Source organism: Geotrypetes seraphini, chromosome 1 (genome assembly GCF_902459505.1).
Source record: "Geotrypetes seraphini chromosome 1, aGeoSer1.1, whole genome shotgun sequence".
NCBI lineage: Eukaryota > Metazoa > Chordata > Amphibia > Gymnophiona > Dermophiidae > Geotrypetes > Geotrypetes seraphini.
Window position 1 is genome coordinate 98,381,616 of NC_047084.1, and position 15,484 is coordinate 98,397,099.

The 15,484-nt window shown below is 41.2% G+C and overlaps 1 protein-coding gene across 1 annotated transcript in view; it reads right to left on the reverse strand.

Annotated features, from left to right (window-relative positions):
- PIK3C3 (phosphatidylinositol 3-kinase catalytic subunit type 3) overlaps positions 1 to 15,484 on the reverse strand; it is a 329,375-nt gene that overhangs the window by 280,213 nt on the left and 33,678 nt on the right. Inside the window, exon 3 of the mRNA XM_033935321.1 lies at positions 13,496 to 13,639. Within this exon, the coding sequence (XP_033791212.1) occupies positions 13,496 to 13,639 (144 nt within the window). The remainder of the gene's footprint in view (positions 1 to 13,495; positions 13,640 to 15,484) is intronic.

A 15,484-nucleotide genomic window follows, 5' to 3' on the forward strand; every position in this document is an offset into this window, starting at 1 on the left:
GGTGTTCCCCCCATTTTGTATGTGAACATCGCGTTCTTTTTCCCCACGTGCATGACCTTGCATTTCCCCACGTTGAAGCTCATCTGCCATTTTTCGGCCCACTTTTCCAGCTGTGTTAGATCCTTTTGAAGATCTTCGCAGTCTTCCCTAGTTTGAGCCCTGCTGTATAGTTTGGTGTCATCTGCAAATTTAATGACCTCACACGTGGTTCCCGCCTCTAGGTCGTTTATGTAGATATTGAACAGGAGCGGTCCCAGCACTGACCCCTGCGGAACTCCGCTTGTGACCCCTTTCCAGTCTGAGTAGTGGCCCTTTACGCCAACCCTCTGCTTCCTGTTTGCCAGCCAGTTTTTGATCCATCGGTGGACCTCCCCTTGTACCCCGTGGTTCCATATCTTTTTAAGCAGTCTCTCATGTGGCACCTTGTCGAAGGCTTTTTGGAAATCAAGGTAAATGATGTCTATAGATTCCCCTTTATCCACCTGGCTGTTCACTCCCTCAAAGAAGTACAATAAGTTTGTGAGGCATGACCTACCCTTACAGAAGCCATGTTGACTCGGTTTTAGCTGCCCATTTTTTTCGATGTGCTCATAGATGCTGTCTTTAATCAGTGCCTCCATCATCTTTCCCGGGACTGAGGTCAGGCTCACCGGCCTGTAGTTTCCCGGGTCCCCCCTTGCGCCCTTCTTGAAGATGGGCGTGACATTTGCTATTTTCCAATCCTCCGAGATCTCTCCGGTTTTTAAGGATAGGTTGCATATCTGTCGAAGTGGCTCCGCTATTACGTCTTTTAATTCCTTGAGTACCCTTGGGTGAATGCCATCCGGACCCGGCGATTTGTCGCTCTTTAGTCTGTCGATCTGCTTGAGTACATCCTCTTGGCTTACCTCTAAATCGACCAGCTTATCGTCTTGGTCTCCTATTACGATCTCTTCGGGTTCCGGAATGGTGGTTATATTCTCCATCGTGAAGACTGACGTGAAGAACTCATTTAACCTGTCAGCTATCTCTTTCTCTTCTTTTACAACTCCCTTTCTGTCTCCATCGTCCAATGGTCCCACTTCTTCTCTCGCCGGTTGCTTCCCCTTGACGTATCTGAAGAACGACTTGAAGTTTGTTGCTTCCTTTGCCAGTCTCTCTTCGTATTCTCTTTTTGCTTTTCTAACCACTCGGTGACACTCTTTCTGGTGTTCTTTGTGCCCTTTTTGGTTCTCCTCTGTTTGGTCTTTTTTCCATTTTCTGAACGATGCTTTCTTGTCGCTTATCGCCTTCTTTACTGCACTTGTTATCCACACTGGGTTTTTTGTTCTATTTTTTTTGCACCCTTTTCTGAACTTGGGGATGCATATGCTTTGTGCTTCGTGCACAGTCTCCTTGAATAAGGTCCAGGCCTTTTCTACGGATTCCGTCTTCCCTATGTTGCTTTTGAGCTTCTTTCCCACCATTTTTCTCATGGCATCATAATTTCCTTTTTTGAAGTTGAGTGCCGTCGTTGTGGTTCTTTTCCCCTTTGATGATCCAATTTCAAGCCTGCACTGGATCATGTTGTGATCGCTGTTACCTAGTGGGTATATATATGTGTATACACGTGCATACATGTATACACGTGTATACGTGTATACACGTGTATACACGTGTGTGTATACACGTGTATATACGTGTGTGTATGTATATACGTGTGTGTATGTATATACGTGTGTGTATGTATATACGTGTGTGTGTGTATATACGTGTGTGTGTGTATATACGTGTGTGTGTGTATATACGTGTGTGTGTGTATATACGTGTATATACGTGTGTATATACGTGTGTATATACGTGTATATATATATGTGTATATACGTGTGTATATACGTGTGTATATACGTGTATATATATATGTGTATATACGTGTGTATATACGTGTGTATATACGTGTATATATATATGTGTATATACGTGTATATACGTGTGTATATACGTGTGTATATATATGTGTATATACGTGTGTATATATGTGTGTATATACGTGTATATATATGTGTATATACGTGTGTATATATGTGTGTATATACGTGTGTATATATGTGTGTATATACGTGTATATATATGTGTGTATATACGTGTATATATGTGTGTATATACGTGTGTATATATGTGTGTATATACGTGTGTATATATGTGTGTATATACGTGTATATATATGTGTGTATATACGTGTATATATATATGTGTATATACGTGTATATATATATATGTGTATATACGTGTATATATATATGTGTATATACGTGTATATATATGTGTGTATATACGTGTATATATATGTATATACGTGTATATATATATATGTGTATATACGTGTATATATATATGTGTGTATATACGTGTATATATATGTGTGTATATACGTGTATATATATGTATGTGTATATACGTGTATATATATGTGTATATACGTGTATATATATGTGTATATACGTGTATATATATGTATGTGTATATATACACACCCACACATATATATATATATATATACATATATATATATACATATACACACAAACATACATACATACATACACACACAGTCAAACCTGTAAGTATATGTGTTGTGTGTGTGTGTATACATATACATACATACATACACACACCACACATATACTTACAGCAAAGGCAAAGAGAGACATGTCTCCACATCTGCTTTTACAAATTAGATTTCAAACATTCGAAAGGAAACCCTTCATCTTTGCTCATCTCCTCCTTGGGTGCCTGTCTATCCATATGGCTTCCTCTCTTAAAACACAGGCTTAACAATAAAACGGCTTTTCACATGCCCTGACCTTCAGTTCTGCACATACTCCCTCAGATTATATTAATTTCTTCATTTTATTCTGTTGATCTTGTAATCCTTAACATACTTACACACACTGTACACATACACTTCACATATACCGTGTTTCCCCGAAAATAAGACACTGTCATATTAATTTTGAGCCCAAAAAAAGCACTAGGTCTTATTTTCGGGGATGTCTTATTTTTTTCATGTACAATGATCATCTCTCCCTTCCTCTCCTCCACCCCAATTCTTCCTATTTCCTTTCTCTCCTCCACCTGTGCGTCTTTTCTCCCCTCTCACCCATCCCCTTGTGCAGTATCTTTCTATCCCTCCCTCTCATCCCTTGTACAGCAGAACCCTTGCAGCTTCTATCCCTCTCTTCCTCCTATCCCCCCATGTAGCATTTTTCTATCCCCCTGCTGTGCCCCCCCCCCCCACCAATCTATCTCTCCCTCCTATCCGAACTGCGAGACCAAAATAAATATCTTATAACAAACCGGCAGCAATCTTCACAGGCTGCTTCACAGCCTTCTATTGCCCGGAGTTCCTCTGCCGCATTTCTGATGACATAATAAGCAACGCGGCAGAGGAACCCCGGGCGATAAAAGGCCACAAAGCAGCCTGTCTAGATTGCTGCCGAGGCTGCCGGTTTGTTATAAGGTATTTATTTTGGTCTCGCATTTCATATGGGAGAGAGAAATGGGTCAGGTCAGGGGTGGGAAGCGCTGCTAATGCCGGCGACTAGGGCTTATATTAAGACCTACACTGAAAATCATGCTAGGGCTTATTTTCGGGGAAACACAAGTTTTTGTTTGTGATGAATACTGCTACTAACATACACCACAACCTTACAATTGACTCTTCACCAATCCATCTCCCCACTGAGTCACCCACACAGACATACAGGTGAACAGAGGAAGGGGAAACGAACACACAATGGTGTCACATTGTAAGTAAACCATTGTACTTGCCTATATTCCTTTGAGACAAATAGTTCTGTTCTCCCTCACCCACTTAAGAATGAGTTTTATGACTGGATAAATAAAACTAAAGTAACAAACAAAAGTGTTCAAAAAACAGAAATGCTGTGAGAAGTTAATTTTGAACCTAAAGAGAACAAAAGACTGATATTCCTCTATTCCATCGATCAATGGCACCTAAAGGGTTTAATAAACTTCACAAGGACAAAAATCTATCCTTAGAATGGCATGAAATTTCACACTTTAGGAAAAGTGTCTGGATGATTTATAAAGAGCCACTGTCTTTCCATTTACACCACAAAAGATAATACAAATGAATCTGAGCATTTTAGAAGAAAAAAAAAGGTAATTTTTTTCAAGACTATTTTTCACTCAGTAACTATGATAGCAAGGGAGAAAATACCGGATAGAATGTGTGGTTCACATTTCTCAAACCATAAATGAAAATAAAATCAAATTGCAGCCTTTATCTCACTGCATTTTTCTATGAATGACAGCAGTATGACATTGCAAAACAGGAAAGCATATAAAAATATAATGCTGTTATTTAGTAAGTTACTTCTCATGTATCTTTATCCTAAGGGAATATAAAAAAAAAATATTAAAAAAAAAATTTGTAAAAGACAATCATAAGATAATATGGACTCTTTGAAAGATTGACGCCTCTCACCAAATCAGCAGATTTATTCAGCAATGATAATGTTAAACTTTAATGTGTTGTTCACTGTGATTGTTACCTATGGGTGTGTGTTTATACATTCATTATATATCAAGGTATGCTTAATAGGCTGATGAGGATTTGAGCTCCTTCATCTCCTATTCTGGGCTCCCAGATGGCCTATGTGCTTCACGGGATGAGAAGCGTTAGTGTGAATGTTTGGATGGAAGGAGTTGTATTAGAGTGTGTGCGCATGAGGCTTATTTGGCATTCGCAACGGTTTCTCAGGAGGATATTCCAAACAGAAGATTTTTGAATACATGTGCTTTCCTGTTTTCCGTAGCTTCATATAGATGCAAGTCTTATTAAGGCATCTCCGATTCGTCCACTAGATATCTTTTTCAATGACGTTGCTTAAATTGCTTTCGATTAATGCCAAAGGCATTAACAGTCCTATTAAATGTAAAGAGATTCTTTTATATTTTAAACAGAAAAATGCCAGTTGTGGTTTTTGGTTTTTGTTGTTTTTTTAACAAGAAACCAAACTAAATACTGCAAAATCCCTTAAACTTAAATGAGATTGGGTCTCACACAGTTTTTTCTCGGTGGCAAACACTGGTAGGTTTGGAGCTGCCATTCTGCTTGCCAACAGCTTGAATTGTACCATTTTATCTCACTTCCAAGACAGTAAGGAGCACTGGGTACTAGCTACCATTCAAGTATCACAACAAAAGTATTTTGTTCAACATTTAAGGTCCAAATATATCCGATATTTCCTTTTTTTCATGACATCTCAAGTTTTAACTTCCCTAGACTCTGATCATGTTATTCTTGGAGGTGACTTGAATCCAGTCTTCCTTGACCAGAGACTGACGTAGGTTACCACCACTGCATTGTTTGAGAAGACCCCAACTGCCATGTTTTCCAGGGACTTCCAGGCAATTTATGGACCACTTTTGCTGGGTCAGTAACCAACAACCCTGAACTGTGTGACCATTGCAGTGACCCCCCCCAAAACCATAAAGTCTGGCATCGGTCATTACGATCTTCCAGGAGGCTATACAGAATGGCATGCCCTTTGAGAGGGAAGCTATCTGCAGTCACCACTATAAGCTGTTCCTCGCTTCCAATGTCCACAGAAGCAGTTTGTCTGAGGAAGCCAGCGGGATAGGAGTTAGTACTGAATAGGTTTCATGTGTGCCCTGGTCCAAGGGACCACCTCTATGACTGCCACCATCGACGTCAAGAGCTGCATATAATGCCATGTTGCCGGAGCCAGACTCAGTAGCAAGTCTGATATCTGCTTCTACAGCCTCTGTCTACATGGCTCTGGAAGAAAACCCTGGCCCACATATGTGTCAAACAGAACTCCAAGATACTCCAAGTGCTGGGTCAGTTCTAAGTGACTCTTCTTGAAGTTGACTATCCATCCCAAAGTCCTATAGGAGCTGAACCACTCTCGAGACTACCAGTTCACCCTCTTCCTTGGACAAGGCCCTGATGAGCCAATCGTCCAAATATGTGTGCACTTGGAGCTTTGCCTTGTGCAGGTACACTGCTATCATAACCATCACCCTTGGTAAAGGTGTGAGGCGACATGGCAAGGCCAAAGGGGAAAGCGGAGAATTGGAAATGCTGCTCCAGAAATGTTGGACATGGCAGTGGAAGGGAAGGTACAGAAATGGAAGATGGATGGTGAGCACGGAGAAAGACGACAAATGGGCAGGAGACCCTGCCCAGCAATTAACAGAAGACAAACAGAAACCAGAGCCTGGGATCAACATGATTTGAATAATAAAATGACCAGACAACAAAAAGGTAGAAAAAAAGAATTTTCTATTTTTAATTACAATATGTTAGATTTGAAATATATATCCTGCCAGAACTGGTGTTAGACTGTGAGCTTGAGCTAGGACCTAACAGATAGAGAGAGAGAGGGAAAGTCTTTTTTGTTTACACCACAGCACCAGTGTGGGGTTGGAGAGGGCAAATGTGTGTGTGGGGGGAGAGGTGGGGGGGGGGGCAGGTGAAGAGGCTACAAAATAAACCCTGCCAAGACGTTTGAAAAGAACATCTGATTGGGCAGGAAAAGTGAACTGAATCGAAAAATCAATTCAATGGGTGAAATCAATTTTGTTTTCCCTGAATCGGGCAGCATTACTTCTCTCCACTCTTGTTTCAAGTCAATTGCTCTCATTCTCTCTATCCTCCCAAGTAATCAATTTCAATCTCAACCCCCAAAATGCACAGATTCCAAGAAAAGGAGGGTTTATTTCAACTCCCTTGTGTTGATTTAATAGTTTTTTTTTCTTGATTTTCTCCCCCGTTTCTCTCCATTTCTTCCCTTTAGGCTAATTTTTCCATTTTCCCTCCTAATCTTTGCCATTTCCTTTTCCTTCATGATGATGCTGGATGGAGAACTTCTGTTCCAGTTTTCTTTTAGAGGGTAGCAACAACTTTTCTTCAAAGATTTTCTGTGCCTTTCTCTACTTGTCACCCCAGTCTGTGAAGATAGGAAAAGCCTACATAACATGATACTGCCATTACCATGCTTCATAGTAGGGAAAGAGTCTTTAGGGCATTCAGGCCATAAAATCCTCTTTTAGTTAGCGCCAACAGTAAAACTTTTTGACAAGGCTACAGTATTTCCTAAGTGTTCCTTTGCTTAATTCCAAAATAGGATTCAAGGTGGGCCTTCCATCCTATCAAGCAGGCCATATTTGAGGAGTGGATATTTGAGGAGTGGTTGGAACTAATGCTAGTTTGCCTATACTATAGCAGGACTTGTTTATCCACTCTTAACCCAGCTAAGATTATATTCATGTACCTTTCTGACTTCATACACAACCTTCTTTAAATTAATTCCCTACTTTTCTAACTCTTTTTACTCTACCTTATCTGGGTTTCCCAAAAATACTAGGACTAGGGGGCATATGAAGAAGCTACTAAGTAGTAGATTTAAAACAAACTGGGGGGGGGGGGGGAACAAAACCTCTCTTCATTCAAAAAGGTAATTAAACTTTGGAATTTGTTGCTAGAGAATGTGGTGAAAGCAGTTAGCTTAGCAGGGCTTAAAAAAGTTTAGATAATTTCCTAAAATAAAAGTCCATAAGCCATTGCTAAGATGCTTTAGGGAAGGGGTGCCCACACTTTTTGGGCTTGCGAGCTACTTTTAAAATGACCAAGTCAAAATGATCTACAAACAATAAAAACACTAAACATATACCCCCCTCTTTTACTAAAGGTGCGTTAGCCGATTTAGCGAGCGCTAAGTGCTAATGCGCCCATTATATTCTTTGGACGCATTAGCATTTAGCCCGAGCTAAATTGGCTAGCACGCCTTAGTAAGACCCCCCCCATATTTATTTATTATATATACTGTGCACCTCTTCTGTCCTCCAGACCTCGTTCCATTCCCTAACCAACATCTCTCTCTGTCCCTCCGGGAGTCCAACTTTTCTTCCTCTCTCCTCCACCCCTATTGGCAACATGTCTCCCTCTCTCTCTCTCTTCTGTTATGATCATGCATTTCTCTGTTCTTCCTCAGGGTCTCTCCTCCTCTGTCTGCACCTTCCATATCCCAACATCTGCCCCCCTCTCTTCTGCCTCTCCTTTGTTTCAGGTTTCTCCTTCTCTCTATCTTCCTTCTGCTAACATTTTGAGTCCTCCCACCTTTGGTCAAGGTCTTTGTCTCTCACTCTGTCTTCCCCTTCCCCAGAGCCTGGCACTTCTCTTTCCTTGGTTTGGGATGTTTCCCCTCTCTAACCACTCTGATAGTCCAGGATCTGTTGTCCCCCTCCCTTTTGGTTCAAAGCTGCTTTCCCCCTCCCCTCCTTAAGGTCCTTTTGTCTCTCCCCCCCCCCCCCCCCCCGATTCAGCATCTTTAAAGGCAACCCCCATCCCACCGGGGCCCTCGCTATGGGCACAGCCTTACCTCTTGATTGCAACTTCAACTAATTACCCTTTATGCCTCTGAAACTAGACAAAACAGTAGCAAACTTAAAATGAATACATTTTAAAGTGCTCAGCAAACGGATGCCACAGGCAGCTGGGAAGGCACTCTGGGGGCCTTACTGGGAGGAGTATTTCCCTAAATGCTATGTTTCAACAAGAGGATGGATGAGGGTACAGACTTACTCTCTCAGTTTATCTTCAAACTGTCCTCATCTCCATTCTTCCCTCTGGGCCTAACTACCATAGCTGAAAGTTAATTACGGCAGCCTGCAGAGCAAACGTAGCAGGTAGCCGTTGGCCTCTGTAGCATGTTCTCTCTGCCGCGGTCCCACACCTCCTGTAATGTCAGGGGCGGGACTGTGGCAGAGGGAACGTGCTACAGAGACCAACTGCAGCCTGCTACGTTTGTTCTGCAGGCTGCCGTAATTAACTTTCATATGTGATGGGTCCAGAGTGAAGAACGGAGGACGTTGAAGGGGAAGCATGTCATCTGAGTAAGACAGCTGGGCGCTCACCTAAATTAGCTGGGCAGAGTGCCCGGCTAAAAGATGCTAGACACTAGGGAGAAGACTGGCTCAGCAATCTACCGGCATTGCCTTTGCGATCGACCAGTAGATCGCGATCGACGTTTTGGGCACCCCTGCTTTAGGGAAATCCATTGCTTATTCCTAGAATAAGCAGCATAAATCTGTTTTACTCCTTGGGATCTTGCCAGGTACTTCTGACCTGGGTTGGTCACAGTTGAAAACAGGATACTGGGCTTGATGGATTTTTGGAAGTCCTGATATGGCAACTCTATGACCTTAAACCTAAATAGTTATATCACGTATCCTACGTATTGTACTTAAGTCCTTTCTTGTGGTTCTATACCATGTATCTTTCCATGCTTCCATATGGATGGCTTGATAAGAACATAAGAATTGCCATACTGGGACAGACCGAAGGTCCATCAAACCCAGCATCCTATTTCCAATAGTGGCCAACCAAGGTCCCAAGTACCTAGCTAGATCCCAATTAGTAAAAGAGATTTTATGCTGCTTATCCTAGGAATAAGCAATGGATTTCCCCAAGCCATTTCAATTATAGCCTATGGACTTCTCTTTTTAGAAAATTATCCAAACCTTTTTTTAAACCCTGCTAAGCTAACCAATTTCACCACACTATCCGGCAACGAATTCCAGAGTTTAATTATACATTGTGTGAATAAATTTTCTCCAGTCTGTTTTAAATCTGTTAATCTAATCTTCTATTTGTGCGTCGCTCATATCTATACAGGCTCAAGGAGACTGTAAAGAGAGGTAAGAGGGGAGAGAAAGAGGAGTGAGAGAGAGGAGCGTCATCACATGCCCCCTAGTCTTAGTATTTTTGGAAATAGTAAACAAGGATTCATATCTACCCCTTTCCATTCCACTCAGTGTTTAGAGACCTGTATCAAATCACCCCTGAGCTGTCTATTCTCCAGGACGAAAAGGCCAAGCCTCTCTAGCTTTTCCTAATAGTGAAGTTGTCACATCCCTTTTATCATTTTCACCACCTTTCTCTGAACCTTTTCTAATTTCGCTACATCATTTTTGAGATTCAGCAACCAGAATTGCACATAGTATTAGAGGTGTGGCCATATCATAGAATACAAAGGCATTATAACATTTTCATCTTTGTTTTCCATTCCTTTCCTGATAATTCCTAACATTCTATTTGCTTTCTTAGCTGCTGCCACACACTGAACCGAGGGTTTCAATGTATCCTCAACGACAACACCTAAATTCTTTTCCTGGGCAGTGACTCCTAACATGGAACCCTGAATCATTTAGCTATAGCTCGGGTTCCTGTATGAAGTCTGCTTGGAATCAAAATCGCGAGGAGGTTACTGCAGCTAATGTCCTAGTTTCATTCATTCGCCTTTACTATGAAGTTTAATTCAATGCACTGTGGTGCAATTTCAACTATGTATGGATTGTGCATAATTACTACTGAATTAATTCTATGAAGTCCAGTTTATGGTGCTGGCATAAAATTTGAAAGGAGATGAATGGAAAAAGTGGTGGTTTATTTTTACCTATGAAGCACAACTGAGATTCTTCTCCAATTTGTGTTTTGTTTTTTATTTTGTGTTTTGAATAGCTTTAGGGGTTTGATTCCCTGAGCTGGGGACTTTTGAGAGGGGTTCTGACATGCATATGGAGCATGTGTAAAATTTATTAATGATTTTTCATACTCCATCTTCATTATTAAATTAGTGGTTTTACAAAAATGGGAAAATTAAGTATGGCACAACAATGGAGAAATGCACTCACTCAGCTGTCCCTCACCATCTCTCTTCACTTATCTCCTTCTATAAAACACACACACACACACACACCTGTGAGCTCTGCTCAGCTGGTAAGTCCCTCCTAGCTGTGCCCTTCTCTGCCACTGCCAACTCCAGACACTGTCCCTTCTGCCTTGTTGCACCATATGCTTGGAATAAGCTGCCCGAATCCCTAACATAACTTAAGAACATAAGCAATGCCTCTGCTGAGTCAAACCTGAGGTCCATTGTGCTCAGCAGTCCGCTCACGTGGCGGACCAACAGGTCCAGGACCTGTGCAGTAATCCTCTATCTATACCCCTCTATCCCCTTTTCCAGCAGGAAATTGTCCAATCCTTTCTTGAACCCCAGTACCGTTCTCTGCCCTATTACGTCCTCTGGAAGCGCATTCCAGGTGTCCACCACACGTTGGGTAAAGAATAACTTCCTAGCATTCGTTTTGAATCTGTCCCCTTTCAACTTTTCTGAATGCCCTCTTGTTCTTTGAAAAAGAATCTGTCCCTCTCTACTCTCTCTATGCCCTTCATGATCTTGTAAGTCTCTATCATATCCCCTCTAAGTATCCTCTTCTCCAGGGAAAAAAGACCCAGTTTCTCCAATCTCTCAGCGTATGAAAGGTTTTCCATCCCCTTTATCAGACACGTCGCTCTCCTCTGAACCCTCTCGAGTAATGCCATGTCCTTCTTAAGGTACGGCGACCAATACTGGACGCAGTACTCCAGATGCGGACGCACCATCGCCCGATACAATGGCAGGATAACTTCTTTCATTCTGGTTGCAATACCCTTCTTGATTATGCCTAGCATTCTGTTTGCCTTCTTAGTGGCCGCTGCGCACTGTGCCGTCGGCTTCATTGTCATGTCCATCAATACCCCCAAGTCTCTTTCTTGGGTACTCATTTAATAACATCCCTCCCATCGTATAGTTGTACCTCGGGTTTCTGTTTCCCTAAGGCGGGCTCTGTCTCTGGCAGTGATCAAGGCCCGTTTTAAAAGCCCACCTCTTTGACAGTGCTTTCGACTCCCGACTCCTCTCACCTTGGGTTTTGCATCACCTACCCTCTATGTCATGTCTGTCTGTCCAAGTTAGATTGTAAGCTCTTCCGAGCAGGGACTGCCCATAAATGTCAAAATGTGAAGCGCTGTGAATGCCTTTCAGCGCTATATAAGTGATAAGTAATAGTAGTAATGGGCCAGGGTTCATAGAGGGCCAAAGAGCAGAGTTATTAACATCACCCTCTTTGGGGATGGATATAGAGCCACCCAAAGATAGAGGGAAATGGCAGGAAATACTGAAAATGAGGAAAGATTTGATTAGGTTGGAACGGCATAGCGCATCCTTGGTTGATTATTGTAAATTATCCCTAGGGGATTGAGGATGACATGAGCTACTAGGTTATTTGATGGCGATGCAACATTTATTGAACAATGGAATAAAATATTGAATTGTTGCTCACTTGATTTAATGTTACTCTTGATTAAAAACACAGCCAAGAATACAGACAGAGCAACAGAAATGCGAGTGAGTTGGCTATCTTATCAAATACAGAATTACTGTATATCAGGAGAAGTTGGAGGATTTGAATAAAAAGGTAAATAGATTTAAAAGTGAGTTTTGTGTTTTGAACAGCTTTAGGGGTTTGGTTCCTTGAGTTGGGGGCTTTTGTGAGGGGTTCTGAGATGCAAATGGAGCATATGTAAAATATATTAGTGATTTTTCATGCTCCATCTTCATTATTAAATTATTAGTTGAAACAGCTCATTAATATTGTGTTACTTTCCCTGATATCTGATCACATTTCAGCATCTGTCTGTTCATCCGGACCATGCGGACAGTAGTACACTCCTATCACTATCCTTTTCCCCTTTCCACAGGGAATTTCTACCTACTTATCCAGTGTATTCCTACTGTACTCCCTGATTAAAATAAGAGCATAAGAATAGCCTTACTGAGTCAGACCAATGGTCCATCAATCCCAGTAGCCCATTCTCAAGGTGGCCAATCCAAGTCACCTGGCCAAAACCCAAAGAGTAGCAGCATTCCATGCTACTGATCCAGGGCAAGCAGTGGCTTCTCCCATGTCTCTCTCAATAACAGACTATGGACTTTTCCTCCAGGAAATTATCCAAACTCTTCTTAAAACCAGCTACGCTTTCCACTCTTACCACAACCTTTGGCAACATGTTCCAGAGCTTAACTATTCTCCAAGTGAAAAAATATTTCCTCCTATTGGTTTTAAAAGTATTTCCCTGTAAAATAGCTCAAAATTCTAGAAATTAGTTCTTGATTTTGTCCAGAACCAGCTTTTCAAACTGTCAGTTTTAAATTCCCTTACCAAGCAAAAAATAAATAAAAAATATTCCTCTAACTACTGGTACTAACCTAACTGCAAATGCAGACATTTAAACCTATTTGAGAGCTCAACATACAAGTTTGCAAATGTGTGTGTAAATTAATGTATTTGAACATTACATGGATACCTGCAAACTCCATCCATTCTCTGCCCTGGCAATAAAAAAGTATGAAAGAGATTTGCATGCTAAGAAGTTAATGGGGCATGTAAATCATTAGGGAAAACTTGGCAAAATTTGCAACCCTCAAGGACTGAACTTGGACAAGCCTGATCTAAACATTCCTCTGTATCCAAGATACAAGTCCATATTTTATTAAATTTGATGCTCCCCGTATCCTCTTTTCTTACACACAATTCTGTGTAAATTAAATACAAATAATTTTGACAAGTGTAAATATGAAGAACAAAAAATTAAAATGCTTACCCATATTTTCCAAACAGTGAAACGGTTGTTCCTCCTACAGGAACTGCTCTACCAGGTCCATATACATCCCAAATTGTTAAAGCAATCTGGGAACTTCTTGGCAAGTCAGAATATTTCACTGGCAGTTTTAACCATTCATTCCAACTGCACAGAAACAGAAAAGGATAATTGTTGAGTCTAGCAGTATAAAAGATCCTTTTGAAATTAACTGGTAAATGCTTACAATATCTAAATGTAACTTGTCTTGAACTGCTACTGCATAGTTTTCCTCCTGCCCCTTTGGTCTTTCCAATCAGCTGGAACCAGCCTCCACTGAGGGAATGATGCCAGATGTCCCTCACTAAAGACCACTGATAACTGCCTCCAAGTTCTTACCTGTGGTTCAGATTTATTACATTTGTTTATCCGCTTAAGGAAAAATGTCCATACAAGCAGTTACAATATAAATCTAAAATAAAGAACTCCATACAATAATAGAAAAGTAAAGATTGCAATTTTGAATCCCAATGCTCCCAGACCACCAGATCAACTGTCCCAGACAGAACCTAGCACTAAGAAACTACTAACTTGGGCAAGGCTTCACAAAATAAATGGGGATTTAAGCTATCGTTTAAACACTGATAAAGTCAGTATAGACCGCAACCCCTCGGGCAATTGGTTCCAGAGCATGGGACCCACCACTGACCACAATGTACCCCAAAATGTGGCAGTAGGAACCCGATGGGCTGATGGTACCTGTAACAGACTGCTGCGATGAATGTAGAACTCATGTGGGAAATATATGTCCGTATACGACAAGATAGAAAAGATGGAAAGGTAGCTAAGAGCATGAAATACCAGTATCAATCTCTTATACTTAACCAAAAATTAATTGGCAACCAGTTCTTCTGCTGGAAAAAAGGGTCACATGAACAAACTTTTGGCCACCTAGAAGCAATTTCAGCATTCTGCACCAGTTTGAGCCTTCAGACCTCCTTATCACACATACCCAGAAGTGTACTGAATTGCAATAAAGAGAGATTAGATTCTTACCTTGCTAATATCTTCTAGTAGAAAGGTGTGTCATTCTGGACAGTAGGGTATTCTCCCATGCTTGCGAGTCATGCAGAAGGAATCCATTACAGGTTTTCAACTCCTCCTCTTTCTCCAGAGGGCTCTACTGCCCCCTTCAGTTTGTACCAAAGCAGGTAATAGCCCTGAACTACAAATCTGTTCTGCTCTGAAAGTATAAGAAATGTGTTAAAACATTTTAATTGAACAATCAAAACATTAAAATAACCATTAAAAAAACAGAAACATTTATGAAGCTCAAGTATTACCCCAAGGTGTTATAGCAATAGATTATTCCTTAAACCCTTAAAATGCGACATCAAAATCTCAGTTTTGACTCAAACTACTGACAGGGCAGGGTTCCAGAATGATACACCTATCTACTAGAAAACGAAGAACCCAGTCTCTTTTTCTAGTGCAATAGGTGTGCCATTCTGGACAGCAGGGATGTATAAAAGAATTCCCAGAAATCTAGGGTGGGACCTCTGTGCTTGCTTGTAACACAAAGACTCAAAGATGATTCAAAGACTGTGTTCTCCCGTGCTGCCATGTCCACTCTGTAGAACTTGGAGAACATATGCAGAGTGGACCAGGTTGCTGCCCTACAAATCTACCCAGGCAAAAATCACCCAATCTTCTGCCCATGAAGAAGCCACATTTCATGTGGAATGCACTTTCAAGGAGACCGGTGATTGTTTGTCACAAGCAATATATGTTGACGAGGTGGCCATCTGTATCCATCTTGAAATGGTAACCTTAGACTCCAGTGTACCGTCTCTACCCTACCTGGTGAGCACAAATAGATGATACGATAGTCGGAACTCATTGGAGACCTCTAGATAACAAGAGGACTCTCCTCACATCCAGCTTCCTCAAAATCCAGTCCTTTTCTTTGGCCCTGTGGTTTGGGCTTGGAACACTGATAATCTTACCTTCACC